Genomic DNA, 27811 nt, shown 5'->3' with positions numbered 1-27811 from the left:
TTTTCAAAATTATCATTCAATTATTATGAAAAATAAATATTCAAATTTTAATTATCTTAATTACCAGGAATATTGTGAAAATTTTATTAACTCACCTTGAACTTTGATAATGATTTTCTTTTTCTTAAAAGGGAAAACAAAGTTTTATATATTGGGACGGATAACATTGATATTCTTGTTAAAAAAAATGTTATCTTTCATAAAATAATAATAATAATAATAATAATAGAAAAGTACTTTGATATAATCTTTAGTTTTTCTATACCACTCTCTCCGTGATAAAATATAAGTAAAAATTATTGTAAGTGAAAATTATTTTTATAGACTATATACTTTATAATAAGTTTAAGTAAAAAGAAAAACTTATAATAAGTTAGTTTTTAACGTGAATAAACTATCTGCTTGAATTTATTGTGCTTGATAAAATTAGTAGTTAAATTACTTTATAAATATGAAATGACATAAAAAATTATGTTTAATTAATATTTATTTAAAGTAAAATGACAGAGGTAAAATTTAAATAAAAAATAATAAACTATAAGCTCATAAATCACTTAGAGTATCCACAATGAAGAATTCTAATTTTGAGTACTTAACTGGGTCCCACGTGAATACGTCAGTCATTTATTATTTTTTAATAATAGTACTTAATAGGTACTCAACTCCTTCAACCTAGCACTTCATAAAAAATTCTAAATGAGTCCCATCAATAATCCCACGTCAATTTAAAAATGTGTGTGAGTCTAATAAAAAAAATATTTTAATCTAAAGTAAGGTGAATCCAAGAGGAGAGAGAATTCTTATGTGAGAAGTGATACCTAATAGATACTCAAAGATATTTTGCTCCGATGGTATTACCTAATAAGTACCATGAGTACCTAATAGGTACTACACCATTAGAGATGGTCTTAAAGTTAGGGTTTGAAAAATCAGTTATAAGCTAGTAAATAACTATAAGCTCTTTTTGAACGACTGCTACCTAGCATGTCTTTTTTAGGCTCTGTTTTATAACAAATGAGCGTATAGCGAATAAACTCGCTAATTGAATTTGTAGTGTTTGGTAAAATTAACGGTTGAACTAACTTATAAGTATGAAATGACATAAAAAAGATATGTTTAATTAATATTTATTTTTTTACAAGTAAAATGATAGGAGTAAAATTGAAAGAAAATAGGATAAATTATAAACTATAAACTCATAAGCTACTTGAAAATTGAAATAGCGCTTGAAAAATAAATTATAATTTATAAGCTATAAGCTATGAGGTCAATATTTGACCTTAAGAGGTTCACTCAAATGAACTTATAAGCTAAGCTAGTTTATGGCTGTTTCCAAACGTAGCCTTAGTTGTGATAATACTGCACAATTAATCTTATCTTATTACTATTAATCGCGCGTGGAGGACAAGCGTTACTAGCACCGTAACTGTACGATAAAAACTGAACACCCTCCCTCTGCTCTCGTAGCGCTTATTGAGACTGTCAAAATCGTATAAAGGCATGAAATGAATCAGACTCATTAAAATATTTGAAGCACGCGAGCAATAGAGCGTGATTCAAAATCACAAAAATCCGATGCGATAGCTGTCAAATAAATAACACTGGGAAACGGCGAGTACAAATGACGGCGGCCACATCTCTCAGTATAAACAGTGACACTCATCTAACGTCCCTTCACCGCCGTTTCCCTCTTTCTCTCTCTTCATACACTCTCTCTCTCTCTCTCTCTCTCTCTCTCTCTCTCTCTCTCTCTTCTGTGTTTACCTTCCACTTCACGCCAAACGCCTGTACCTTCTCTCTCTCATAACATTTCTCTCTCTCGAACTCTGTAACAACCTTTGCAACAGCTACATTTTCTCTCATATTGGTCTTCAACTTTTGTCTTCTTTGTCTTTGTAACAATAACAATGAAAGAAAAAGGATTCTTGCTTTTATACTATTCTGGCAAGAACAAGTTGAGGTTTTTCATGTTCCCTTTGACATTGATGGTTTTCATGGTGTTGGTGATTTCTCCATTTGCATTTTCACTCAGTCAAGAAGGTTTGTGTTTCTTTGTTTTTTTACTATCATTTGGAGTAACCCCTTTAGTTCTTTTTCTTTTCTTTCTTCATTTCACCCATCAAAATTTTGTCTTGCTTGTTTTTGTTTTGATACTAAAAAACAACAATACAATGTTTTGTGATTTTCCCAGACGATTGAAACAGTGTTAAGTTAACTATTCTCCTTTTTGTTCACTTTCTTTTCAAACACATTGCAACAGTTTTTGAACTGTTTTTGTTATGATTTTTTTTTACCTTTTTTTCAATAAAGTTCAAAGCTTTTTCTACTTTTTTCTTTCTATTTTTTCTTTGTCTTTCGACTACCTAATGTTTTTGTTGGCGGCTAAAAGATGAATTTTTTTTGTTTGTTTTGTTTTGTTGGATTTAATGGAACATGTTTAGATTTTTTTTTTGTGTGTTGTGAGATGGAATAAATAATGAGTGTATTTCCCGTGAGTAGGAATGAATAAGCATGTGTGTTGTTATTTTATTTATTTATTGTTGAACTCTCTCTGTCATGGTTATGATGATGCATAGTTCATTTTTCCTTTGTTATGGTTTTTTCTTTGTTATGGTGAAGGAATAAGATACTTGAAGATCTAATATATTCAGATTCCACTTTTTAGTGTCTTCAGTTATGTATAAACTGTAAAAGGGTTTATTTAATTTTTTTTTTTTACTATAAGAGTTTCATGTTTGTTTAGAAACTTATCAAAGGAGTAGCTTCTTAGTATTAGAATTAAAAAATTGATAATATTATTTTTCTAATCAAGCTTATTCAAGGAGTATATTTATTTTTTTATTTTTATTTTTTTATACATGGACAAAATGACAAACCATCATAAACTCACATTCATAAGTGAGAGGGCCGGGGTTCAAACCCTGGTCACCGCGTTCGGCCTAACAATTTAGACATTTTTGCCCGTTGAGCTACGACTTGTGGACAAAGTATATTTCTTTCTAATGTTTAAATTTATGTTACCATTATGATTACCTTTTTTAGTACTGACTTTTAAGCTCTTCAACATTTTTGAAAACATGCTATTTATTTCAAGTGACCAATGTAGTGGCTTGAATGGTTGTTTTCTATGAGCAGTGCAGTGTACCAATGTTGATGCAACTTGGGAATTCTCGTGAGTTATAATTATTAAATTGGGAAAAACCCAAGTCCCATAATAAAGATAAGGATAGAGAATGTGTGAAATGAGTTTACAAAAAGTGATACCTCTCTTTTCATACTTTTATAAGTTGGTTTTGGTAGAATCACTTAGCTTCGATACAAAAATCTAATAACACGGAGTAGTAATTATTAAAATCATGTAAATAAAATTTAGTCTATTTTTCTGCTATGATTTTTTATTTTTGATTTATAATATGGTATAAAATCATTTAAGCTAATTTTATTTATTGCTAAAATTTACAATAATCTGTGTAATTTTATGTTAATTACATTTCAGCAATTTTCTTTGTCAGATCGTTTAAAATAATTTCATTGCTATGAATAGTGTCACTATTTTGATGAAAAAAAAGCTGATAACAGTTGAGCAAATTTAAACAGTAGTATTTTGATTTGTGTCTGAGTGTCTCCTCGATCTAACAGTCCTTCCACAGGTTTGGAGTGATATCATTAAATGCAATGTGTGAATAGTTTTAGAGAATATTAATTATTATTTATCACAGGCACATGTACAAATTAATATGAGGAGTTCATCAAAAATAACATAAAAATATCTATTCTTTGGAAAAATATTCTTTTCCTATGTAATTTTTGGTTTACTTCTAAATATTTTTTCATTTTTTATCCATTATTAACGGTCTGATTTTTTGTCCGTAGATGAAACGACAAAGACCACTTAAAACTAACACACAATTAACAACCTATTTAGATCTAGAGATTTAGATTAGATAGATTATTACTCTTACTTATGAAGTGTCTTTATTGTTGAGTTTTTTTTATTACTGCAATAGGACAAGCATTAATGGCAATGAAGTCTTCCTTCAACAACATAGCTGACGTTCTGCTTGACTGGGATGATGTGCACAATGATGACTTCTGCTCATGGCGTGGTGTTTTGTGTGATAATGTCAGTGTTGCTCTTACTGTGGTATCTCTGTGAGTCTTTTATCCTTCAGACTATTTCCATCACTTGTCTTACTCTCTCATTAGTATCATTTTTTGGTTTATGTGAAATTCTAATTATAATGTTTTTTCTTGTTTATGTAGGAATTTGTCAAGCTTGAATCTTGGTGGTGAGATTTCACCAACTGTTGGTGATTTAAGAAACTTGCAGTCCATGTATGTCACCCTTTGACTGTATCATTCTACGTAGCACTGATACTTTAAATTGAAGATGTGTTTAGGGTCCGATGTGACACCGGCACATTATGTTCGTTTTTGTAGTTACTTTTTTTTTCAAATTATTACTAGTATCGTGTTCGGTGTATTTGTTGGTGCTTCATAATTTATAGATGCACATTTTTTTGTTAATGCTGATTTGATTTGTATACTACTATACTGTATTAACTTTATGTATTTTTTGGTAATGTCAGCGACTTGCAAGGGAACAAGTTAACTGGTCAAATCCCGGATGAAATTGGAAACTGTGGTGCACTGGTTCATCTGTAAGACTAGTCTTGTTTCCTTTATTACTGCTTATTAATGTTTTGGAGTGTTTCTTGCCCTTTTGTTAATCAAATGCTAATCACATTACTATTCTTGATGAATTGAATTTGAAGGGATTTATCTGATAATCAGCTATATGGTGATATACCTTACTCTATATCAAAGCTGAAGCAACTTGAGTTTTTGTAAGTCTTGAATTCTAATATTTAATTCAGTCTTTTGTGCTGTTTGATTTATTTGAATTTAATTAAAAATGGTAAATGCAGGAATTTGAAGAACAATCAGTTGACTGGTCCTATTCCTTCTACTTTATCCCAAATTCCAAACCTTAAGACTCTGTAAGTTTTCATTTTGTTGGTATGTTCTTTTAATCGAGCTAAGTATGTGATGCTTAGTTACAGTCAAACTTGATAGAAATGTCATTTGTTAAATACTTACAAGTTTTTATTCTTTATTGTCTTAATTGCTCAGGAGCATTTTTAACAACTCTTTTGTCATGTTTACAGTGATCTTGCTCGAAATAAGTTTAGAGGAGAGATACCAAGGCTACTCTATTGGAATGAAGTATTGCAATACCTGTAAGTTGTACCTTTTATTTGTATCATATGCAATATTATAACTTGGATTTTTCTTAATATTATTATTTTTCTGTAAAATATTTTGATGTGTTTTGCACAATGATGCAGTGGATTGCGAGGGAACATGTTGACAGGAATTTTATCTCCCGATATTTGCCAGTTATCTGGTTTGTGGTACTTGTGAGTAATCAAGCCCTGCCCTATCGAGATTTTGCTTTGAAGCTACTTTGTTTCTAGACTTCTGTGTTGATGTTTGTTATTCTGATATGTTTTTCATGAATTTTCAGTGATGTCAGAGACAATAATTTGACTGGTACTATACCTGAAAGCATCGGCAACTGTACAAGTTTTGAAATCTTGTATGTCAAGTGCTTTGTTTTCTTTATGATCATTAACCTTTCTTAAGATATTTTTTTATCTTGGTTCTTAGTATATCTTCTCATTGAATTTCAGCGATATATCATATAATCAGATTACTGGGGAGATTCCTTATAACATTGGATTTCTTCAAGTAGCTACTTTGTAAGTACAATAACTTAATGCTTTTCCTAATATCTCTTTTTGACAGTCTCAAAGCGGGATCTTTTCTTAGTGAACAATGACGATTTTTGTTATATTGAATGTGGAAATAAACGATCAATTATTATTGTGATTTCTTCCTAGGTCACTTCAAGGAAATAGATTAACTGGGAAGATACCAGAAGTGATTGGTTTGATGCAAGCTCTAGCAATTTTGTAAGTGTAATCTAATTATTTCATCATTGCTATTGTAATGTTGTAGTTACATTTCTTTACTATAATGTTTAGAGATTGACTATTTTGGATCTTCATTGTTGCAGGGATTTGAGTGAGAATCAGTTAGTGGGACCAATTCCTCCAATACTAGGAAATCTGTCTTACACCGGCAAGATGTGAGTGTCACTTTACGGTGATTATAACTAGCTCTATATAGTTATTGCTTCTTTTCTGAACTTTTTAATTATGTAGGTACCTTCATGGAAACATGCTCACTGGTTCAATACCTCCCGAGCTTGGCAACATGTCTAAACTGAGCTACCTGTGAGTTGATCTTAATTTGTACTATCATCTGTATCATTGTTTTATGCATGAAGTTACGATTACTAAGCTTAATTTTTCCAGGCAATTGAATGATAATCAACTGGTGGGGCAAATTCCTAATGAGTTTGGCAAACTTGTACATCTGTTTGAATTGTGAGTTATAAACATTTCGTTACTGTTAATAACAAGTATTAGGTGTAAGTGTGTGATGCTAAATTCCTTCTTATACAATGTTCAGGAATCTTGCCAATAATCGTCTTGATGGATCTATTCCACATAACATAAGCTCATGCACGGCCTTAAATCAGTTGTAAGATTTTGGAAAACAAGTCAGCAGTTGTTGAGCAAAGTAGATTAGTATTTAGTTAATTTTTATTATTTTTTTATACCTTTGTATATTGCTAATTCATTTGGTTATTTTTGGCAGTAATGTGCACGGCAATCAATTAAGCGGTTCTATTCCGTTAAGCTTTCGTAACCTTGAGAGTTTGACTTATTTGTACGTTCTGGCAAACACTTTATGTTAATTCATTATAACTTGTAGTCGATTTCTTGCTTAGTAAGATTATTAAATTTGTGTTATCTCTAGGAACCTCTCTGCTAACAACTTCAAGGGGCATATACCGGTTGAGTTGGGTCATATCATTAATCTTGATACGCTGTAAGTTCATGACAACATGTATTTAGCACGATTAGTTTTAGAATATGCTGAATTTTAATATTTGACTATATTGTGAATCAGGGACCTATCTAGCAATAATTTTTCAGGCAATGTTCCAGCTTCAGTTGGTTATCTCGAGCATCTTTTGACACTGTAAGATGAAAGTTGTAATTAACAATGTCATCTTATTTTCCTTGTTTCTTTTTACTGAATTTGAGTGATATTACATGTCCTAAATGCAGGAACTTGAGTCATAACCATCTTGACGGTCCCTTGTCTGCTGAATTTGGAAATCTCAGAAGTATACAGACTATGTAAGTGTTGTAGATATTTTCTGTTTTGAAAGATATAATTTCAACATTGTGTTGATTTTCGATCCTAGTGGTTTAACTTTATCTTATGATTTATTATGCCTCTAGTGATATGTCCTTCAACAATCTGTCGGGCAACATTCCTCCAGAAATTGGACAGCTGCAGAACCTTGCATCTCTGTATGTTTAATTGTGAAGTGTTTGCAGTTGATATTTTGTGTTTTCTCTTACTGGTCAATGGTCACTGATTTGCCATTACTTTATCTGCATATAGGATTTTGAACAACAATGACCTGCATGGGAAGATTCCGGAACAGCTCACCAATTGTTTCAGTCTTACTTCCATGTGAGTATGCCTGTCAGTTATACTGTTTTGAGCTTTCTCTGAAGTAGATCCCATGCTAATGTTTATTTTCCTTCATCTTATAGGAACTTATCTTATAACAACTTAACTGGAATAGTTCCATCTACGAAGAACTTCACGCAGTTCTCAGCTGACAGGTAATGCGGAGAAACCTTTTCATCTCACAGTCACGGTTAAGAACTTTTATGTCTAAAATGACTTTTAATGTGACATTTTGCAGCTTCATTGGAAATCCCTTATTATGTGGAACTTGGATAGGATCTATATGTCGTCCTTATGTTCCAAAGTCGAGAGGTTTGTGAATCTAAACCCACTTGAAATGTTAATTTTATTGTGACCAAGTTTAAATATAACACCATTTTTTTTTCTTTGCAGAGATTTTTTCTAAAGTTGCAGTTGTATGTCTCACTCTTGGTATCATCGTTTTATTGGCTATGGTAACTATTGCTGTCTATAGATCCATCCAATCGAAGCAGCTGATGAAAGGATCTAGTAAGACTGTGCAAGGTATGGATGGATGGTAGAATGCTACTTAGATAGTACACTGCTAGCCTTTTTACTCACTCAAACTTTGTTATTTGTGTCTTTTCAGTGCCTCCTAAACTTGTAATTCTTCATATGGATTTGGCATTACATACTTTGGATGATATAATGAGAAGCACCGAGAATCTCAGTGAGAAATTTATCGTAGGGTGTGGTGCCTCTAGTACTGTATACAAGTGTGTGTTGAAAAACTCCCGACCGATTGCAGTCAAGCGATTGTACAATCAGCATCCACACAATATAAGGGATTTTGAAACAGAACTTGAAACAATTGGCAGCATTAGACATAGAAATCTTGTCACCTTGCATGGCTATGCACTTACTCCTTACGGGAATCTCCTTTTCTATGAGTACATGGCAAATGGTTCTCTTTGGGATCTTCTACATGGTAAGTATACAGAACTGTCAATTTTTTCATAATTTGTTATAATTTTGACTCAGGATTTTAGATTTACTCAAAATATTTTCTGCAATGCTACTTTTGTGTGCCTAAATTGTCTTGTGAGTTGCAGGTCCACTAAAGGTAAAACTTGATTGGGAAACACGGATGAGGATTGCTGTTGGAGCTGCTGAAGGACTTGCATATCTTCACCATGATTGCAACCCTCGAATTGTTCACAGGGACATTAAGTCTTCAAATATTTTGCTGGATGAGAACTTCGAGGCTCACCTCTCTGATTTTGGCACCGCTAAATGCATCCCAGCCACAAAAACTCACGCCTCAACTTATGTTCTTGGAACTATTGGCTATATTGATCCTGAATATGCACGAACATCTAGGCTGAATGAAAAATCTGATGTGTATAGCTTTGGCATTGTTCTGCTTGAGCTACTTACTGGGAAGAAGGCAGTGGACAATGATTCTAATTTGCATCAATTGGTATGTGTATAACATTACTATTAATTATCAATTTTAGGTTCATATATACATGAATCTATTATGTGTAGAATATATTATTATTAACTGATTGATTTTTATTGTTTAATTGTTTGACTGATTAATATGATTTTCAGATACTTTCCAAGGCTGATAATAACACTGTAATGGAGGCGGTGGATCCAGAGGTTTCCATTACCTGCATTGATTTGGCTCATGTCAAGAAAACCTTTCAACTTGCTCTGCTTTGCACGAGAAAGAACTCTTCCGAGAGACCTACCATGCACGAAGTAGCTAGGGTGCTTATTTCACTACTTCCCGCACCTCCAAGTAAAGTTAAAGTTGTCGCTACTGCTGCTGCTGCTGCTAAGAGTTTTGACTATGCACCTTTTGTGGTTGAGAAGGGACAGCAACACCGAAAATTGGATGGACTACCACCTCAGCAGGATAGCAGTTCACCAAATGCTGAATGGTTTGTTCGTTTTGGGGATGTCATATCCAAGAGCTCCCACTGACTCATAGTGTTTTCCTACTGGGATTCATGTTATAGACAAAAGTTGATGTGTAGGGTTAAAGTAAACTCTATTTTGTGTTTTGATATTTCCTTAATTATATAACCTTAGGAAATAGATAGGATGGCCATATAGGTAATGGGTTGTCTAAAACAACTGAAAGAAAGTTTAAGGTTGCTTGCTGTAGAAGCACTTATTCCTAGGTATTAGATTCTCAAAAGGTTTGAGTATAAATATTCCTTGTTTTAGTTTTTTGGATAGACACTGATATTGTGACCGATGATATGGTTGCATGGTGTAACTAAGTAGCAGGCACCTCATGTCTTATGTTAGATAAGAATTATATGAAAAGGTTTTAAGCATTTATGCAGTTTATGTTATATCCTAATTCAAGATTTTTTCTTTTGATAGTTGTTCCACTTTCATATGAATATTCGCAGCCTAGTCTAGTTTAAGACTAGGGTAATAATTTCTCTTTAGCATTCCTTCAAATCTTCAATTATACTGCAGCTTGCTACAATGAGGGATCATCCTAAAACTTGTTTTAATATAATTTACTTTTGTGCAAGTGCATATACACATGCAGAGTGTTAATAACATGACAATTTAATTACAATTAGAGGGTGAAAATAGAATTTAAAAGGAAATATCTCACTTTCTTTGCGCTCTACTATTTTTTTTCCTGCTCTCCAACATTTTTCATACCTTTTTCTTCCACTTCTCTCCATGATGATGAACCATCACTGCAACAGTTTAACGTTTTACAGAATTGACGCGCATGTCTAGAAGGATTGTCTAATTCTTGGACTACAATGCGAGAGACAACCACCTCATCTATGATCAGAGGCAATGGAACTATTGTCGTCTTGATCAATTGTCGAGTATAGTAGAAAACCATGACCTTAACGAGATTGTTAATTCTCGGTTTTCTGTTGTTTACAGAATCCTTGATGACGGTGGTACCACTTCGACTAGACAAAAAAAAAAAAGATTAATGTGTGGGTTTTTTTTTTTTTTTTTGAGGCAAGATTAATGTGTGGTTGAGGTTATGAAGCTTATGACTTTTGAATATTTGGCAAGTACATTAGGACAAGCATTAATGACACAAGATGACTTCTGCTCATGCATATGGCGTGGAGCCTACTGTGACAATGCCAGTCTTACTCTAACCATGGTATCTCTGCGAGTCTTTTATCCTTCAGTTTATTTGCATCACTTGTCTTATTATCTTATTAGCAACTTTTTTTTTTTTTTCAGTTGGGTTCTAATGTTTTTACATGTTTGTGTAGGAATTTGTCAAGCTTGAACCTAGCTTGGTGGTGAGATATCTCCAGCAATTGATGAATTATGAAACTTGCAGCAATCCTTGTATGTCAACTCTTAATGCAACATTATGTATAGCACTGAAATTTAACATTGAAGGCGTGTTTGTTGTCTGACGTGACCCTGATATTATGTTACATTTTGAGTTACTTTAATTACTTTTATCTTAAAAAATTATTTATGGTATCTATAGTTAGTGTTGTTTTTGATGAATCATTCTTTCTAGGTTTGAAATGGAAACTGATTTTGTGAGAATCAGAATATGAAAGAAACACTTGTTCCCAATGATGTTTTAATTTTGGGAAATATGTATACATGCCTCCACTGGTGAAGTATAACTATAAGCAATATTAAAGAAAATATGATACTATATTACAAGACAAAAGCAAATTATTATACAATCTTCGTTGCGCAATCTCGACAAAGGAATTCATTTGATGGTTAATCTACAGCAGATCTTGTGAATTTGCTGCCTAGAGTAGTTTCAGCCTCGGATAGTACTTTCTCTTCAGCATTCCTTCAATCATACTGCTGCTTGTTAAAGTTGAGAAACATCCAAAAACTTTCTTTCTTGCGGTTTTCTGCATGGATTTGTTGAGGCAAAAGTTGGTATTGAAATATACTTTCGTACCTTATTCTAAGACTCTTAAACAAAATTTACGTTTTCCAAGGATCAAAGCTCAAATCGTCTCAGACGACAGACGCAGTTGTAAAATTGTCATTAATATACTAGTTTAGTTAAGTAAGAATAAATCAAATAAGAAAGAAGAGTTACCTTTGGTGGATCCCATTTGTTCATTTGAGTTGCTTTTCTTCTACAGCTTCTTCTTCTGCTCATCATAATAAGCTCTCCAAGTGTTGGTTGCTTGTTTGACAAGTCAAAAGTATAATAATCTCCAAGCTCAAAATCATTGTCATTTAGTTCTACTAAACTTGAACCTACCTTTTCAGTATAACCAATATCCCTTTCAAGAAAACCAGACTTTGGTGGAAACAAAGGAAATAAACATTCCAAAAAAGCAGAACCAGTTAAACTTGATCTTCCAGTTTCATAACTACTTATACTACTATCACTCTCTGATGATGCTGGAGAGGATGAAATGGCTGTAGGGAGGGGTATTCCAGGCTTTTCCTCCCAAACAAAGGGAACCGATGCAATTTGTTTGAGAGGAGTTTTTGGTAATTGACAAAATGATGTGTCCACTGGTTTCCAATCTTTTATAGGAATGCCTGGTTTTGTTTCCCAAATGAAAGGAATTGAAGGTGGTTCCCTAATATGTTTCTTCCTTTGTTTTTCATTCATTTTTTTGATTTCTCATAATGTGTGTTGAGTTAATCCATTTTATAGTATTCTAGCTGTGATATATTAAGTGGATTAGTGCCAACTTTTTTTATTTAACTGTACCATTTGTTTTCATAAAGATTAGGCATACCTACTTTTCATTCCCAAATCCTCTAATAGTTATTTTTGGTATGTGGCAAGGCAGGTAGACTTTGAATATTTATTTTCAAACTTTCGCATATACATAGAAATATGAGATGCCTACTTAAATCCGACATCATTTGAGATACTGATAAAACTATTGAGAGAACTCATACAAATAGTTCATTTGTTCATTCACAATTTTTAACTTATTTCCATATGCTCTTGAAGATAGTTTATGATTTTTTTTATAACTTATACAGAAATAATTTATTTTATCTATTATTATAAAAATAGTACCACTGCTGCAAATTAAGTTGGGTGTCCAAAAATCCAAAATAGACCTTATAGAAAAAACATTACATGATTTTAATTTTGTCTGTTAAATTTCCAACTAGTGTGCTAGTGGAAGTCTGAGTGAATTAGGTTGAGTATCAGTGTGGTGTCGCCAAAAAATCTTTCTAAAATATTTTGATTTATATTCATCACGTTTTTTAAGTCAAATTGACGGGATTGGATCATCTCCCGTGAAATTTTAATTGCGGGAGGTTCAGTTCCAAATCCAATAATTCATTTTTCAAATAAGAAAAATTAAAATTGCAGTAATAATACAATATGAGGCTGAGATTTTACAGGACATAATAATATATTGGAGAGAATCCTCTCCCCCAATTGACACACATGATAGTTTATTATCTATAATATTTACAAATTAGAAATTATATGAAATTAGAAATGATATGAAAGAAATTTTTTTGACAAGATTTAGTACTATTTTAGTTATATGATATGATAATATTATTTTAAAATACTCATTGTAGAGCACACCTAATATTTCAGCAATTTTTTTTAAAAAAATTATGCCTTGGCTATTTTTAATATTTATGTCCATATATTTTATTTTTTTAATATTTCAGTTTGATATTTAATAGGATCATAATTTGTCAAAGAAAATCTCAATAGAAGCCAAATATAATTCAAATTAAATGTTTTTAATTTGATCATCAATAGATTTTTTTCATCAGGTGAGTTTATCTCAGTTGACAGCGACATTGCATTATATATGCAGATGACTCGAGTTCAAACTCCGGTCATCTCACTTATCTACTTTAAAGATAAAATTTCTAGCTACTATACTACTTGACTTTAACAATATTTATAGCAGCTATCAACTGAGCTACATTTGCATGACTCTTTTTTAATCAAAGATATCGAGTTTAAATTCCACAACTTGACTTTATAAAATGATTTTCAATTTTTCTTAAAATGTTTTTTTACAACTTATACATCACAAAAGACATAGCCAAAAAGGATCCTATACATACACCCCCCTAAAACTAGCGGTTTATATAGTTGTATCGGATTCGGATCCAGGAGTGCATTTTGTATCCTGCCGCGCTGTCTCCTGTTCCTGCCGTCAGATTAATCTTACGTTTGAGAGGAAAATAGAAAAAAAGAAATATTTAGAATAGAGAGAATTGAAAGCGGGTTGGACTCGTCTCGACAAATTAGTGCCATCTCCGTTCTCCAGTTTCCAGTTTCCAGTTTCCGGTTTCCACCGCCTCTTCAAACACAGGTACATCACTACTACACACGCTGTTGCTTTTACTACTTTGTATCTTTTGTAATGTTAAATTTTCCTTCAACAACCTTTCTCTCACTATGTGTTTGTTTGCAATTCATACAAAACTTCTTCCTTCAACCCTAGAAATTTTGTTTCAAGGGTTTATAACTGGCCTGCAATTTTGGTTCTTTTTTTCGGTCAAACGTGTAACTATTGCGTTTTATGTAAGTAATGTCAAGGGTTTACTGTTTGTTCTTTCCTCTTGAACTAGATTGTACATTCAATTTGTGAAGCATGCAAATAAATATATTGAACTGATGAATTAATGTCTGCTAATGAGTAAACTCATCAGACAAAGTTTATTACTTTCCTTTCAGATTTGGTTTAATTTTTGGTCACTATCAGCTGTTTAGTTTCAGTGGAAGGGGTCAGGTGTGTTCTTTTTTTTTTTTTTGCTCCAGGACACAGAGTTTGATGCTTAAAATTGTTTGGTTTACAGTTTGGTGCTTTGTGTTATTAGCAACTGATTTGTGTGTTTTTTTAGGAGTGATACAATGGTTAAACATAAGAAAATTTATGCATTTAATTGATGTTATTTTGAAATATTTGATAAGATTATGTCTATGTTTGGATTAGCGTTTGGAATTCAAAATATCACGTCCCGAGGCATATCTGCCGGGAATTCCATGAAGCTACAAATTATAGTGTTAGTCTAAGCGCGCGCTTTCTTTGTTTTCACCGCGAAAACAAACACATGCTATATACGACTTTTATGAATTTCAATTTTAGTATTTTAGTTAGTACTTACCGCTCCTCCCAATATTTCGTGCAAATTCAATTAATTGCAAGTGATTTTCCCGGAAGAAGTGGAAGTTTTGTGCAGATTCTCAGTATCAAAGATAGAAAATCAATTTAATTATTATAAATTACCGTTGACATTTTTTATTAGGGTCGATTCTTGTCGTTTTAGCTCCTAGAATAAAGCCCTGTCACTTTAGGGGGAATGAGAGTCACAACCAATGTAGTCAAGATCGCGTACTGGGTCGTAATCTTCCGATCCCCCAGCCATGGAAACATGCTCTGATTCCGTGAAGATTGCTGGAATGAGTTTCATGGGCAAGATCGTGCTGGGTGTTGGAGATTTTTGTTGGGGAAGATACTGCAACACTTGAACAAAGAAGATGTCGATGATGGATGCACATAAAGATTCAAAGCGTGTTTTCACACTAACCTTTAGGTTCTATTTGCCCCCACTAATAATGTGTATTGGATGCAATTGAGATGTACGGCGAATACCCTGCAGGATACTTTGATCACCTTGTAGTGATTTGCACTAACACAACAAGCTTATCTTTGATAATAGTTTACAGAAAGATTATTCTTTCAATTCATTCATGCATTAATGAAAAGAAAGATGATTTAGAGTATTGTAAATGGGAGAGGAATTGACTAAGTTATTTCAGTTTTTCGTATCCTTCCTGTTTCCATGTTTCTCTATTTATAGAGAAATGACTATTACTTAAGGAAAAGAAACTTCTCTTCAGAACGGTTATTGATGTTTTCAGTTTGAAATAAATCCATAACTGCTCTCCTAGTGTTTTGGCATGTATATCACTTGCTGGTAACCAAAGGACGCGTGTTTGGTTCCTTGCAGTTACAGTTTTGCTAAAAATTTGAATTTTAATAATTCAAATCAATTCAACAAATAAAATGCAAAAACAGCAAAATGTGGGAATCGAACCATGCACATGCATGTCGCCCCATTCATTGCTCAACCACTAGAACACATTCAATAACACTGATATAATTCTGAATATTAATAGTTATAAACAGTTACAACAAGTTTATATATTTTGGAAATAACTCTTACAATGGGTTGTTTTTGCGTGACCCATTTTTCTGGGCCTTTTAACTGGGTCGGGTTGGGTTATGTTAAAACTTAAAACCCTACTCTTGTTAAAACGTTGAGATCTCGTTTCCTTTCTCAGAAACCCTAATCGCCTCATTTCTCCTTTCCTCTCATTCCTTTACCGGCGACGACGTCCGCCACTGATTCCGGCGACATAGTAATGGCTTCAGGTACTCGTCCTCGGAATGTTCAATCAACTGTAGCTTCTGCCTCAGTTGGGGTTGCAAACGTTGCAAAAAATGGTCGTGGAATGAAGACTGATCCGGCATGGAAACATGGTGTTTTGATTGATGAAGCTACAACAAGAGTGATCTGTAATTACTGTCAAAGAGATTTTACAGGCGGTGCTCATCGATTGAAGCATCATTTGGCCGGAACCAGTAGAGATATTAAGCGTTGTAAGTATGTTCCAGATGATGTCAAGGAAAATATGGAGGATGTTATTTTTATGAAGGGCTTACGAAAAAAGATGCTGAAAAAGAAGTGTATTGATATCGAAGGTCATGTTGATGAAGTTGAGGTTGCTCCTAATTCCAATGGAAAGAGTCAAAGTGTAGGGGAGATAGCACTCAAGGATACGTTCAAAAGAGGTTTAACTACACTTACGGTTATAGGTTATTTTGTTCATATATTTTAATTTTTATGTTTTTTACGAGTCGTGTTACGATCTTTCATCGGCCTACCGAGCCTACTTAAGATCTTGTGTTTGACTACATTGGTCACAGCAATGGATTGATGCGTAGAAAATGTGGGTTTCCTATAGGTGTTATATTAAACTGGAAGTGGTGTGCACTGGAAATAGCATTTGGATTTAGTAGTTTGTGTCAACGTGAAAATAGGAATGCAGCACAACACCAATCTTCAAATCTAACGTGAAAATGAGAACCACTTATTTTTATAAATTTGAAATCTGATTTCTTAGGTAAACAATTAGAAATTGGGGATACAATCACAGCTAGCGTTGTGTATGTTCTTTCACTTATGCTTCACTAAGTAATATGGTTTCAAGGGTCTACTAATGTACTTTTACTGGTTGAATTAATATTAATGGACAAGAGATTGCACCTGTATTCATGTTACTCGTTTTTCATCTTGTATTTGATGCCATGGAAACCCTTTTAATATCTAATTCCATGCCTTGACACACGATAACATGTTTCACTGTTATCATTTTTAGTGTTTTACAAGTAGCAGGGCCGCACATAATAATTTCATGTTTCCTTTCGTTCTTTGGCAACTTTATGCAGTTTAGAAAGGGAAGCCTGGTGCAATTGATTTTAAGCCAAAACGCTTCTTTTGATTGGAAATTGATTTTACTCCAAAACGCTTCCTATGACTATGCATATAAAGTTTTGCACTTTGGGTTTTGAATTGATTTTGCTCCGAAATGGAATTCTGACTTGTGTCTAATCATGTATTGAATTTTTTAATATATACCTGTTCAACCAATGACTCGGTCGTTTGTTGTCTTGATTTCTTTGATGATGTGTCTCAGGCAACTTTGCTTGTAATTATAACATTCATACATCTCCATACCATCTTAGTTCATAGAATTGGTGCTCTGTTTTGGTGGGTTGGTCTAACTTTTAAATCAATAATAAAAGGCGATTTGGGTAATATTGAAGTTTCAAATTCTAACCCTGCTAATGATGTTTTATTAATTGTGTTTTTTTGTTCTTGTAGTTGAGGATTCTGATTCCATGGCCTCTAAAGCTGAAAGTGAAAGTCCAACTGATACGCCACCATCACCGTAAGCATAATTTTAATCTTTTTTAATCTTGCTGCCTTTTGAATATCACATTATCATGGCCACATTTTGTAAGGTTGTGTTTGGTATTGATAGGCCCAATAAAACAAAAGTCTATCATAGAAGGGGAGCAAAGGGGAAAAGTGAGCAAGGGGGTGGGTCTGCTAGCTCAACCCAACCCAAGGAGAGTAAGGGGCCAAATAGAGTAGGCCTCCAAGTTTATACAAGAAAGAAAAGAGAAGTATCAAGGGGAACAACAGAAGTTGTTGTGGGTGAAAACAGTTAGAGGAGGAATAACAGAAGGGACAAATGGCGATGGAAAAGTGTTAGAGATAGTGTATGTATTGGGCCTTGAGTCCAGCCTCTGTTAGCTTAGTTGTTACAGCTGTCTTATGACAGCTGACTTTCTCTATTGTTAATTAATAGCTTTTATTGGAAGCTTCTAGTTAGTTAAGAGTTAGTAGCTAGTGCTACAAGCTTCAAGTTAGTTAGAGTTTGTTACACTCTGTATCTGTTATAAATACAATTAGTATCATTGTAATAATTCAACCAATTATAATGAGTTCTGAAAATCAAACTTTCTCTCACACTTTCTGGCCATTTATTCTCCTCGGGTTGGGTTGAGACAACTCTTTTGCTCCCCTTTTGTGATTGACTTTCGTTATAATGGGCTTATCAGGTATTCATTTCAAAATTTAATTTATGGTACAAAAAGATAAGAGAGGCATTTTATGCTAGAAACGTTATGAGTGTAAGCCAACCAGGTCTGATTGGTTGTTCATAGAAAGCTCTCTAACCAACTTACAGAAATTGGCAATAACTAATAGTATTTTTGTTGTGTTCAGTGTGAAGCTTGTTCCCTTTTCAAGGGTTTCCGTATACACAAACTCTAATTTTGTCTGCATCAATCAATTTCTTCATTAAAAAAAGTGCAATTTTTGGGTTCAGTTGGACCTGTTGAGCTATGCTTAAGGGCTGATGGTTGTTTTTTCTTTTTCTTTAGGCCAAAGAATGTATACAAGGATCCGGATGATGGGCGGCAGCGGTTTTTGCTTGAACTGGAATTTGTTCAATGCCTTGCTAATCCTACCTACATCCACTGTATGATTTTCATTTTATCAATATGTTTTTAAGAGTTTCAGCTTCATTAAGTAATAGCTACATATGTGGCTGTTGCATTTTGTATGAGAAATAATTTGTTTAGTTAGAAAACAAGGAATAAATTGTGAAAAGGGATGTTGGAGTTGGGAATAATAGGTATTCTTTGATACAACAGATTATTCAGGACTAGATTAGGTGTTGGCTGCTATTTAATTTCAAACATATGGCCTGTTTAAGAGGGTTTTCCTTGACAAATATATTGAGGAAGATTCCTTCCCTCGAAACACATTGTAATTTCTCTTCATCTTAATGAAATTCCCCTTTTTTGACAAAATTAAAATGGAATGCTTCGTCATTACTTGGTGTGTGAATTAGTATGATAGTTTTTTGTTTTGTTCCTTTTCTAATATTTTGGTTAAACTTTTGAACAGATTTGGCTCAGAACCGATATTTTGAGGATGAAGCATTCATTGGGTACTTAAAGTATCTTCAGTACTGGCAACGTCCTGAATATATCAAGTTTATTATGTAAGTATTATCTTTCTATTGTCCCACTGAAGGTAGGGAAAGGGATTATGTTGTTTAAGGGCGCCAATAGGGAAACTCTATTAAGAATTTTACACAGTGCAACAATTTTTTTTGAAGCAGTTCTGTCATTTTTATTCTAGTGATGCTTTGTACAAATGGGTTGCTTTCTGATTTAGTTGCTCATTTTCTACGAATGCTAGGTATCCTCACTGCCTCTATTTTCTCGAGCTTCTTCAGAATGCAAATTTTCGCAATGCAATGGCACATCCTACCAATAAGGTAAATAGTGTTATTTCTACCCTTTTACAAAATCATGATTTCTCATGGATTTCATATTAGAGTGGTCATGTGATATGTTAAACTATTCTCTATCATTTTTTAATGGTAATCTTTCATAACAAACTTGGTTTTAAACTGTATGAATTGAGACAAAGGTAGATATAGATGCCGTGTCATTTTACTTAAATAATCTCTTTGTAGGGAAATCTGTAGTCTATTGTTGTATTTGTGATGTGGTGTAGGTATTGATAAGAATTGGTTTGGTTCCTGCTTGCTGTATCTATCTTATGTCACTAATAGATTATCTGTTTACTTTTGATTATGCACATAGTTTAATCAAGCCAGATTATTTGCATTTCACGTCCTTGAAGTAAATAAGATTAAGTTTTGCTTTGCCTTGTGTTTCTTAGATTGATTTTTTTTTTTTCTATTTTATTTTAGGAATTGGCGCATAGACAGCAGTTCTATTTCTGGAAGAACTATCGGAATAATCGGCTAAAACACATTTTACCAAAACCACTTCCAGAACCTACTGCTGCACTTCCTGCTTCAACTCAACCCCAACCACCTGTGCCTGCACTGCCACCGCCACCACCTGCTACAAATGTTGCTGCGACAACATCTTCTACTCAAGCTCCTTCTCCGATGCCATATGGTTCTGTTGCAAAAAATGACACAAGGAATCCTACGGTTGATAGAAGGAAAAGAAAGTGAGTGATGTATACTTTCTTCCTTCATAGCTGGGAGAGTTATGATGATGATGATAAGACAAAAGTTTTCATGAAACAAAGTTTTTTTTTTTGGTACATTTCATGAAACAAGGTTATTCTTGTTATTACTTTATCGTAATTTATTTTCAGTTGGATTCCAATGCCAAATGAAATTACATATGCAGTCGGTTGAAACTTGTTATGTTTTGTCGAAATGAATTGTAAAATGATTTCAAAAATTTCAAATTTTCTTTTGATTGTTTCCTCTGACTGAAATAGTTCCTTATGTAACAAATGATGAAAGGATGATGACTGATACAAATCAGTAGAAGCTTTGGCTTACGGATTTTGATGAAAATGATCCGACCACTATTAGTATGGACCTTTGAGGTGTGCATTTGATTGTCGCGACGAGCTAAGTAGGACATTTCAGGGAAAATTAAATATTGTTTATAGCCGAATTACCACTCAGATTGTGTAGAATAATAAGACTAGTGTATTTTGGTATCCTTAGTTTGAAAAACTGGTGACTTTTTTCACTATAGCTTCAATTACTTAAAAGTTAAAACAAGGCCTTGTACATTATAATTTAGTAATTTTAAATCAATGAAATTTGGTTTTGATTCTTTATGACTTTGTGTAATTGTTAAAACATTTGAGTTAAGGTGGATGGCACTTTATGGTGAGACAATAATCTTAGATGACACAACAATCCATTGAAGATTAGAAATTCAGCTAAATTGTTAATGTTGTCCAATTACTAAAAGAGTGACACATCATTGTCATCTTAGGTTGTTAACACATTACTACAAAATATCACTCAAATTAGGTCTTATTCTTAGTGATAGGAGTATATTCATTACTGGTTGAACTTTATCCCATTTCCCTTGATTTATGAAGACTTTGATCTAACCAGTTGAATCTGTTGAGGAATTTACGGTTAAGCCAATAATTTGAAGTTCATATTCTATTATTATTTGTAGATTGTTAAAAGAACCAATTCATATTCCTTAGCTCCTCATGTGAACTTCTTATTATGACACATGTTTCTAGTCATAATTATTGAATGAATATATAGTCAAAAAAGATTATTGAATGAACATTTCAACCGATATCTTCTTATAAACAAGTGTTAAATTAATTAATGTTGGGGGTATGCCAAATGACCATATTCTGTTGCAGTTCATATGTCATTTGTTTTCAGCAACTTTACCTTGTAGAGTGTGATATAATACACGAGTTTCATTCATGTAGAGTGTGATATGCCAAACTCATTACTCATGTATTATATCACAGTTGAACAATAGTGTTTGTCTTACATGAGATCTTCAACAGTGGCTAGCGTTCAACATGAATGGTGTGGTGATATAAAGTGGTTGAATGAAGTTAGATGGAAGGACTTTTGTGTTGTAGCTTGTCATTGTGTTTGGATGCAACGAAACAAGGAACATCATGATGAGAATTTTTCTCGGCCTGTGCATAACGTGTGCATGATTATTATCATGCGTATTCTGCTAACAGAATATTTACACAGCAACCGCGGGTGGTTAGTATAATTGGATGGAAGTCACCGTTAGAGGGTTGGAGCGAGTGAAGATGGTAGGATATCTGGGAGTGGTGGAATAGCGCGTGACAGAGGGCATAGGCTTGGTGGTTTTGCTAAACATTTAGGAATTTACAACACTTTTGTAGCTGAGCTCCGGGGGTGAAGGTTGGTTTAGAGTATGTTCCTCCTTGGATTACAACACCATATTCTATGAGTCTTGTCCGATTCAAATTAAAAACTTGTTTGTAGCTGATGGAATGAAGAACACAGCCCCACGTTTGTAAATTGAGAATACATATTTTTCTTTGGTCAAATAGTCTATTGGCTAAAGTTTCACTCCTCGAGATAAATAAGTGGAGAATCTCGAATTCGAATCTCAACACTTACATATATAATATGATGTCCCTATCAACCGAGCTTTGTTCACATAAACAATTTAGAGTACATTTTATACCAAATAAATTTGATTTTTATACGCTAATGTATGGATATTTTACTTGAAAATGTAAAAGAAATTATTATATTTAAATCTTTTCACTTAAATTTTAATAATATGTCTACCTTAATATGATAAGCATTGCACCACAAGATTGAATTCATGTTGAAAACAATAATAGTATAAAATGCAGTGAATGTAAACACTCAAACCAAACCAAATCCTTTGCAAACCACAATCTATTATATTACAAAGAAGTGGCACTATAACTGCAAGAGGCAACACTGCAAGCCATACTTACAGAGGCAATGTGTCTCTATGCAAATGCCATCCCAAACTTTTCAATTTATTAAAAGGATTGTGCCATAGAGGATCTTTGTGAAATCAGTGTCCTAGCAGGAGTATGCATAATAATAAGCTTAAGGTTTCTCCCAATCGGTTATACATTAAAATACAACACTAACACTAGACCGGAACAGGTTCCGGAACTTTGCCATTGCTTGATAGTGCTAAACTATCATAGTAGTCAACTAGCACTTTCCAGCCACCAGGGCACATAAATCCATCCGGAGGACTTTCTTTGTTCCTAGCGAGTGTGCGCATCTGTAAATTGCAAGTGACATTTGTTAAGATACTACATATAGAGAACTTGTGTCGACATGTCAGCGTCAGTGCCATGTCTATGTTCAATGATTTCATAGTTTATTAGAACAAAACCTTAAGTTCCATAATCACAAAATAACATACCTTTGTGCCTGATATGAAGATGAAGTCCTGAGGTCTTGATGGATCAAAGAATGCCATTTTACCCTGAGTCTTGTCATATGCAGCAACCTGAAAATGAATGAAAAAAATTACTAAAAACGCCTAAGAATTGAGCCTCAATGTAATTATTAGTGAGAATAGAGATTCATCAATTACCTTGAATGGAAGAATGTTTAGGCGCTCCAGTCCAGGTGCCATGCTCAATACTTTCTTTCCATGGTCAGCGTCATATAGATCTCTCTTCTCAACTGGATGGCCCATGCCTGCAGGGTCACGGCCGACAATGTAGAAGTTAGCTCCTGCATTGATCCTAGCCTTTGCATGCCACTGCACCTCAGTTGGTCCAGCATAATGCATGGGAGATGGGAATATGGATACCACTGTTGTCTCTGGATCAAGAACACCATCCTCGAGTACCTAAAGAAAGATCAAAAGATATAAGTGAAATTTTCAATATGGTGCAGCTCTAACTGATTTTCTTAGTAGGGAAGTAAATTATTTTTCTTAGTCAACTACCGTTAGGACATAGTAGAACTATATAAATTAGTAGCAGTGTTGTCAATCACAACCACAGAAAATAATGGTTTTGTTCAAAATTTGACAAAATTTTGTACTAAGTAGCACATCACAAAACAATAGTGATTTGTTCAAATTCTAGCCGCTATTTAACAACACTGATTAGAGGGACACATGTATCTTTGGAAAAGCAAGAAATCATGGGATGACAATCAAACACAAAAAGAAACAAAGAAGTGTCATAGCTTCAAACAGTGAGACTCATCTGTCACATCATTGATTTATAGTAGACATACCTTCTCATGTTGTTTCATTCGCCAATCAAGTGGGACATCATCAGCTTTGGTATAGCCTCCAAGTGGATGAAGCAAGAGGATTGGATTCTTGTAACCCATATCAAGAAGACGCTTGCGGGTATCAGTCATTAACAAAGCATGACCATTGTGGACAGGATTCCTGAGCTGAAATGCAAACACAGCATCTGCATTGCGCCTTGTGAATTCATCACGGAGCTGTGAAGGGGACAGACGGAAATGATCAAGTCCATCATGATACTTGATGGGTTCTATAACCTCTAGGTCACCACCAATCAGCCAATTTCCAGCATTAGTTATAGTTTGATCAACATAAGGTAGGCCAGGGGCAGTTGTTCCCCAAGTACGAGCTATCCTTTCTTCTTTAGGGTGCTTATAAATTTCAATACTGAAATAACAAATGAAAAATATAAGCCATAGGAAACAAATGGAACAGTTAAAAGAATGAAAATCACACATAGATATCACTATACATATAAAGGTCAACAAAATAAATCAACTATACATATCACCATGCATTCAACATAGAATTCAGTGAGAATATTGAATATATTTTATAGAATAGTAGTATTCAGTGAGAATATTGTCTTCTTGAGCTTATCTTAAATTTCCCAATTGAAATAAGTTGAAAACAAGATATACTTTTTATTTGTATTTACTTGGTCATAGACCCTAAGGTGTCAAGAGGTTTTTGTGGGTCAAAGACCTTATCATGAGATAATGTTTGACATATTCTAAGCTCCTTATTATAAATCAGAACCATCAACATTGATAAACAGAACCTGATATGACTAAATATCAATTAGATTGAATTAATTAATATTAGTAAAAATAAAATAAAAAATAAGCAAACAAGAATAGATTGAAAGTTGAAACACATCCCAAAATCATTACGCATTATATGACTTGTTGACAAATGACAATCCAACCAATCATAACATTTGAACACAAAATGAGAAGGAATTAAACTAGGACACAACATGTCCTGAAAATGACCTAATACTCAGCATATTCTATCCCAAACTTTGCGTCTATGACCTCCAACCCACCCCAATTCCTATTACACAACTTGATCAAAACACACACATACTAAAAAGAAACAACTGTCAATAATTGACCAAGTAAACTCTGCAAACTTGCATATTGAAAAGAATACAATTTACAAAAGCATATCTCTCATCAAGCAAAAATAGAAACAGTAATCATTGAAGATATTTAAACCTCCCTTCCACTTTCCCCTCCTTTCAATATGATACAAGAAACAGATTAATTTTGATGCAAAGGTTTTTCCATTGTCAACCAAACAATCACAGATAACCTTTTGTATGACTTTTGAGGTAAACATGATTAAAATCTAATGATTGTGATTGATCGACAGTGTAAAATATCGAACTACATATCAATTAAAAATTAAATCCTACAAATGCAAGAAGTTATGAACTTTATCATACAGTAACAATAACAAGAAAAAATCACAAAGTTATGAACTTTATTAAACTATAATTTAATTCTAAGGGTTATGGTATCTTACTCTTTGAGAATAGCAACAGGGTTACCCTTTGAATCAAAAAGAGCAACTTTTTTAGAATCACCGATCCGATGTTTCTGCGCATCATCAATGGCTAAAACAATCGGAACAGACATATTCACCACAGACCCATCATCGAGTCTAAGTGAATTGAAATGAAGCGTTTGGAGGAACTCTCTTTCTCTCATGAAACCACCAAGTGGGGTAGCCCACCCTTCACTAAGTACATGAACCCATTCAATATCAATTCTTGAAAGCTTAATCCTTGGAAGTGATAAAGCTTCACCTTTTTTCAAATCTCTCTTTGAATCTTCAACCACAAGCTCCACCAATTTTCCACTATCCGGTTCAATCAAACCGGATGAAACTCGGAGTTTGCGATGGGTTCTGGGTTTGGTTTTGACTGCTACGTTGACTCTGATGGAAGGTGAAAAATGGGTGTCAAAGGATTTTGACAAAGAGTGAGGAGAAGGGAAAGGGGTTTTGGACAAAAGGGTAGCCATGGAAGCCATTGAAGGCTTAGAATGAAAATTGGTGTTTGGTGGGTTTGGAATTGAAAGTGGTTTTGATTTATAAAACTAAAAAGGTGTTTTTGCTAGTGGATGAATGAGGGTAAAAGGGTCATTCAAAAACGCACAAAAACGGAAACTTTATTAAAAAAAGTTTAGTGTATATGAATGACAGTGATCTTAGACAGAAAGACAGAAACGTAGGTATTTTGAGGGAGAAGAGTTTGTGTGATTATATATAGTGGAGTTTGTTTTGACAGAGACATGTTTGAGGTTTGGGGGGGATGTATCTGGACATGTGCTTTTTACCCAATTTGTTTGGTCACTTATTTCATGATCTCAGTAAATCTATGCTTTCCGTTTTTGAAACTGTTTGTTTTATAGGAGTACTACTCTTTTTCGCCTTAAAAGTCTGTCATTTAAAAATGTCTTAAATATCACATTGGACCTTGTATGTTCCTGTTTTTTGGTTTTATCTCCTATATGTTTTTTTTTAAACAGTTTCTGCATGTTCAATTTCTTTTGGTTTTCGTCTCTCTCCTCTCAAAAATGCTGATGTGGCTAACGGCATGACATGTGGCATACTGGCGTGACAAATGAAGGACCAAAACCAAAAAAAATATTTAATGAAGGACCAAAACCAAAAAAACAATTTTTTTAACAGTTTTTACTTTTAAAAAAACCAATTTTTTTTCAAATAGAAAATAAAATTTAAAATATATATATATATATATATATATATATATATATATATATATATATATATATATATAAGAGTGTTAAAATATAGTTCATATACATTAATTATTTAATGAATTTAAAATTTTTGAAAAGTTATCTTTTACTTTAGTATTACTTATAACTAAGGATATATAGAAGGTACAAATTTGGTTTTAGTGCGGTCAGACTGCATGTAGTAAGTGTATTGAACTCTTCGAGATCAAACAATCAAGATTTTATAATTAAATTTTAATTGATAATAAATAGAAATTTTGAGCTTAAATTTTAGATCATCCGATCTTAATCTCATGGTGATCATTGGACCGACTGCATTGCAATCACTATTGCCCGACTGCACACAACCGAAGTACTTAGTTTTTTCTATTTTAAAAATCAGGTATTTTCTGACACAACTGCAGAGACTAATCCTTCGAGTTTTGTAGACCTAAATAAGCGACAAAATCTTCTAAGAGCTTTAACGATAAAATTTAATTTATCAAACAATCAATGTATTTGGTCTATAATATAAATCATATAGTACTTCAATTATTTAACAAATATAATAAAGTAGAATTTTATTTATAATAGTGATTGGAGACCTTGCAGTCCTAAAAAGAAGTAGGTCAACAAATCTTAAAATTTGATTCAAAATTTGAAATAAATAAGTTCTTTTTTGTTTTTGTTTTCACCACCAGTTAAATCTGGTTCGGTGGAAATACGTCATTTTTTAATACATAGACGAAATACTAAATCATTGAAAATTCAACATATACATAGACAAATAATAAATACGTCCTTAACAATTATATTACCATTTTTGTTTCTCAAAAATCATTGTCTCTGAGACATTATTTAAAATTTTTCATTTTTTTTCATCATCAGTATTTGGCTCACTGAGTCGTCTTATTTGGTTTGGGGGTCAGTTCTGCCATTTTAATCCCCTCCCAATCACAATTATAATTGAACTGTGATCCTCTCTATCAAGTGTAATATTAATCACCAATGAACCAACCGACTATTGGTTTCATTTTTCATTTGTTTATTCATTTTGTTGATTACTTTTTCTACATTATGAGTTAATGTTGATCACTCGTGCGTACCTTATTCAGTTTTTATCTTTTTTTATTCTTAGGTTTATTGAATAATGATTCTTTTTTGACAGGTTGAAAAAGTGATTTTATTTATTTATTTATTTCTGTAAAAAACATTCAAATAAAGATCTGTTAATATGCAGCAGTGGTAATAAACCATTTTTAAAAAAAAATAAAATGATAAACACCTCAATACTTGAAATTTAATAATTACTGTATTTGTCTACTGTGTTAC

General features: G+C 33.2%; 4 protein-coding genes across 5 annotated transcripts; 2 read left to right on the top strand and 2 right to left on the bottom strand.

Annotated features, from left to right (window-relative positions):
• Positions 1-1512: 1512 nt before the first annotated feature.
• On the top strand, positions 1513-9960 carry LOC123885169 (LRR receptor-like serine/threonine-protein kinase ERL1). The gene is made up of 27 exons (XM_045934436.1): positions 1513-2040; positions 4008-4152; positions 4264-4335; positions 4590-4661; positions 4776-4847; positions 4929-5000; positions 5169-5240; positions 5349-5420; positions 5528-5599; positions 5694-5762; positions 5904-5975; positions 6080-6151; positions 6228-6299; positions 6381-6452; positions 6538-6609; positions 6727-6798; positions 6889-6960; positions 7042-7113; positions 7203-7274; positions 7380-7451; positions 7546-7617; positions 7701-7772; positions 7856-7929; positions 8011-8142; positions 8228-8566; positions 8691-9058; positions 9193-9960. Exons 1-27 carry the CDS (start codon positions 1908-1910, stop codon positions 9568-9570), a joined length of 3006 nt encoding a protein of 1001 aa, XP_045790392.1. The 5' UTR covers positions 1513-1907; the 3' UTR covers positions 9571-9960.
• A 1280-nt stretch (positions 9961-11240) lies between these two features.
• LOC123897042 lies at positions 11241-12221 on the bottom strand. The gene is made up of 2 exons (XM_045947538.1): positions 11666-12221; positions 11241-11471 (listed from the first exon to the last, which is right to left on the bottom strand). Exons 1-2 carry the CDS (start codon positions 12191-12193, stop codon positions 11364-11366), a joined length of 636 nt encoding a protein of 211 aa, XP_045803494.1. The 5' UTR covers positions 12194-12221; the 3' UTR covers positions 11241-11363.
• Positions 12222-13761: 1540 nt separating this feature from the next.
• LOC123899367 (mediator of RNA polymerase II transcription subunit 31-like) lies at positions 13762-20421 on the top strand. Of its 2 annotated transcripts, none has more exons than XM_045950479.1 (6): positions 13762-13889; positions 17470-17536; positions 18537-18634; positions 19066-19162; positions 19363-19441; positions 19883-20421. In XM_045950479.1, the coding sequence occupies exons 2-6, from the start codon at positions 17487-17489 to the stop codon at positions 20153-20155; spliced, it is 597 nt and encodes a 198-aa protein (XP_045806435.1). In that variant the 5' UTR covers positions 13762-13889; positions 17470-17486; the 3' UTR covers positions 20156-20421. The 2 variants fall into 2 exon arrangements, with proteins under 2 accessions (XP_045806435.1, XP_045806442.1); XM_045950486.1 differs by lacking the exon at positions 13762-13889 and adding an exon at positions 14260-14309.
• Positions 20422-22292: 1871 nt separating this feature from the next.
• On the bottom strand, positions 22293-26046 carry LOC123903074 (ATP sulfurylase 1, chloroplastic). The gene is made up of 5 exons (XM_045952947.1): positions 25260-26046; positions 23711-24116; positions 23055-23315; positions 22881-22967; positions 22293-22736 (listed from the first exon to the last, which is right to left on the bottom strand). Exons 1-5 carry the CDS (start codon positions 25766-25768, stop codon positions 22599-22601), a joined length of 1401 nt encoding a protein of 466 aa, XP_045808903.1. The 5' UTR covers positions 25769-26046; the 3' UTR covers positions 22293-22598.
• Positions 26047-27811: the final 1765 nt, after the last annotated feature.

Source organism: Trifolium pratense, linkage group LG1, assembly GCF_020283565.1.
Source record: "Trifolium pratense cultivar HEN17-A07 linkage group LG1, ARS_RC_1.1, whole genome shotgun sequence".
Taxonomy (NCBI): domain Eukaryota; kingdom Viridiplantae; phylum Streptophyta; class Magnoliopsida; order Fabales; family Fabaceae; genus Trifolium; species Trifolium pratense.
Note: the sequence above shows the minus strand (reverse complement) of the source record. Positions and strands in the feature narration are given on the sequence as shown.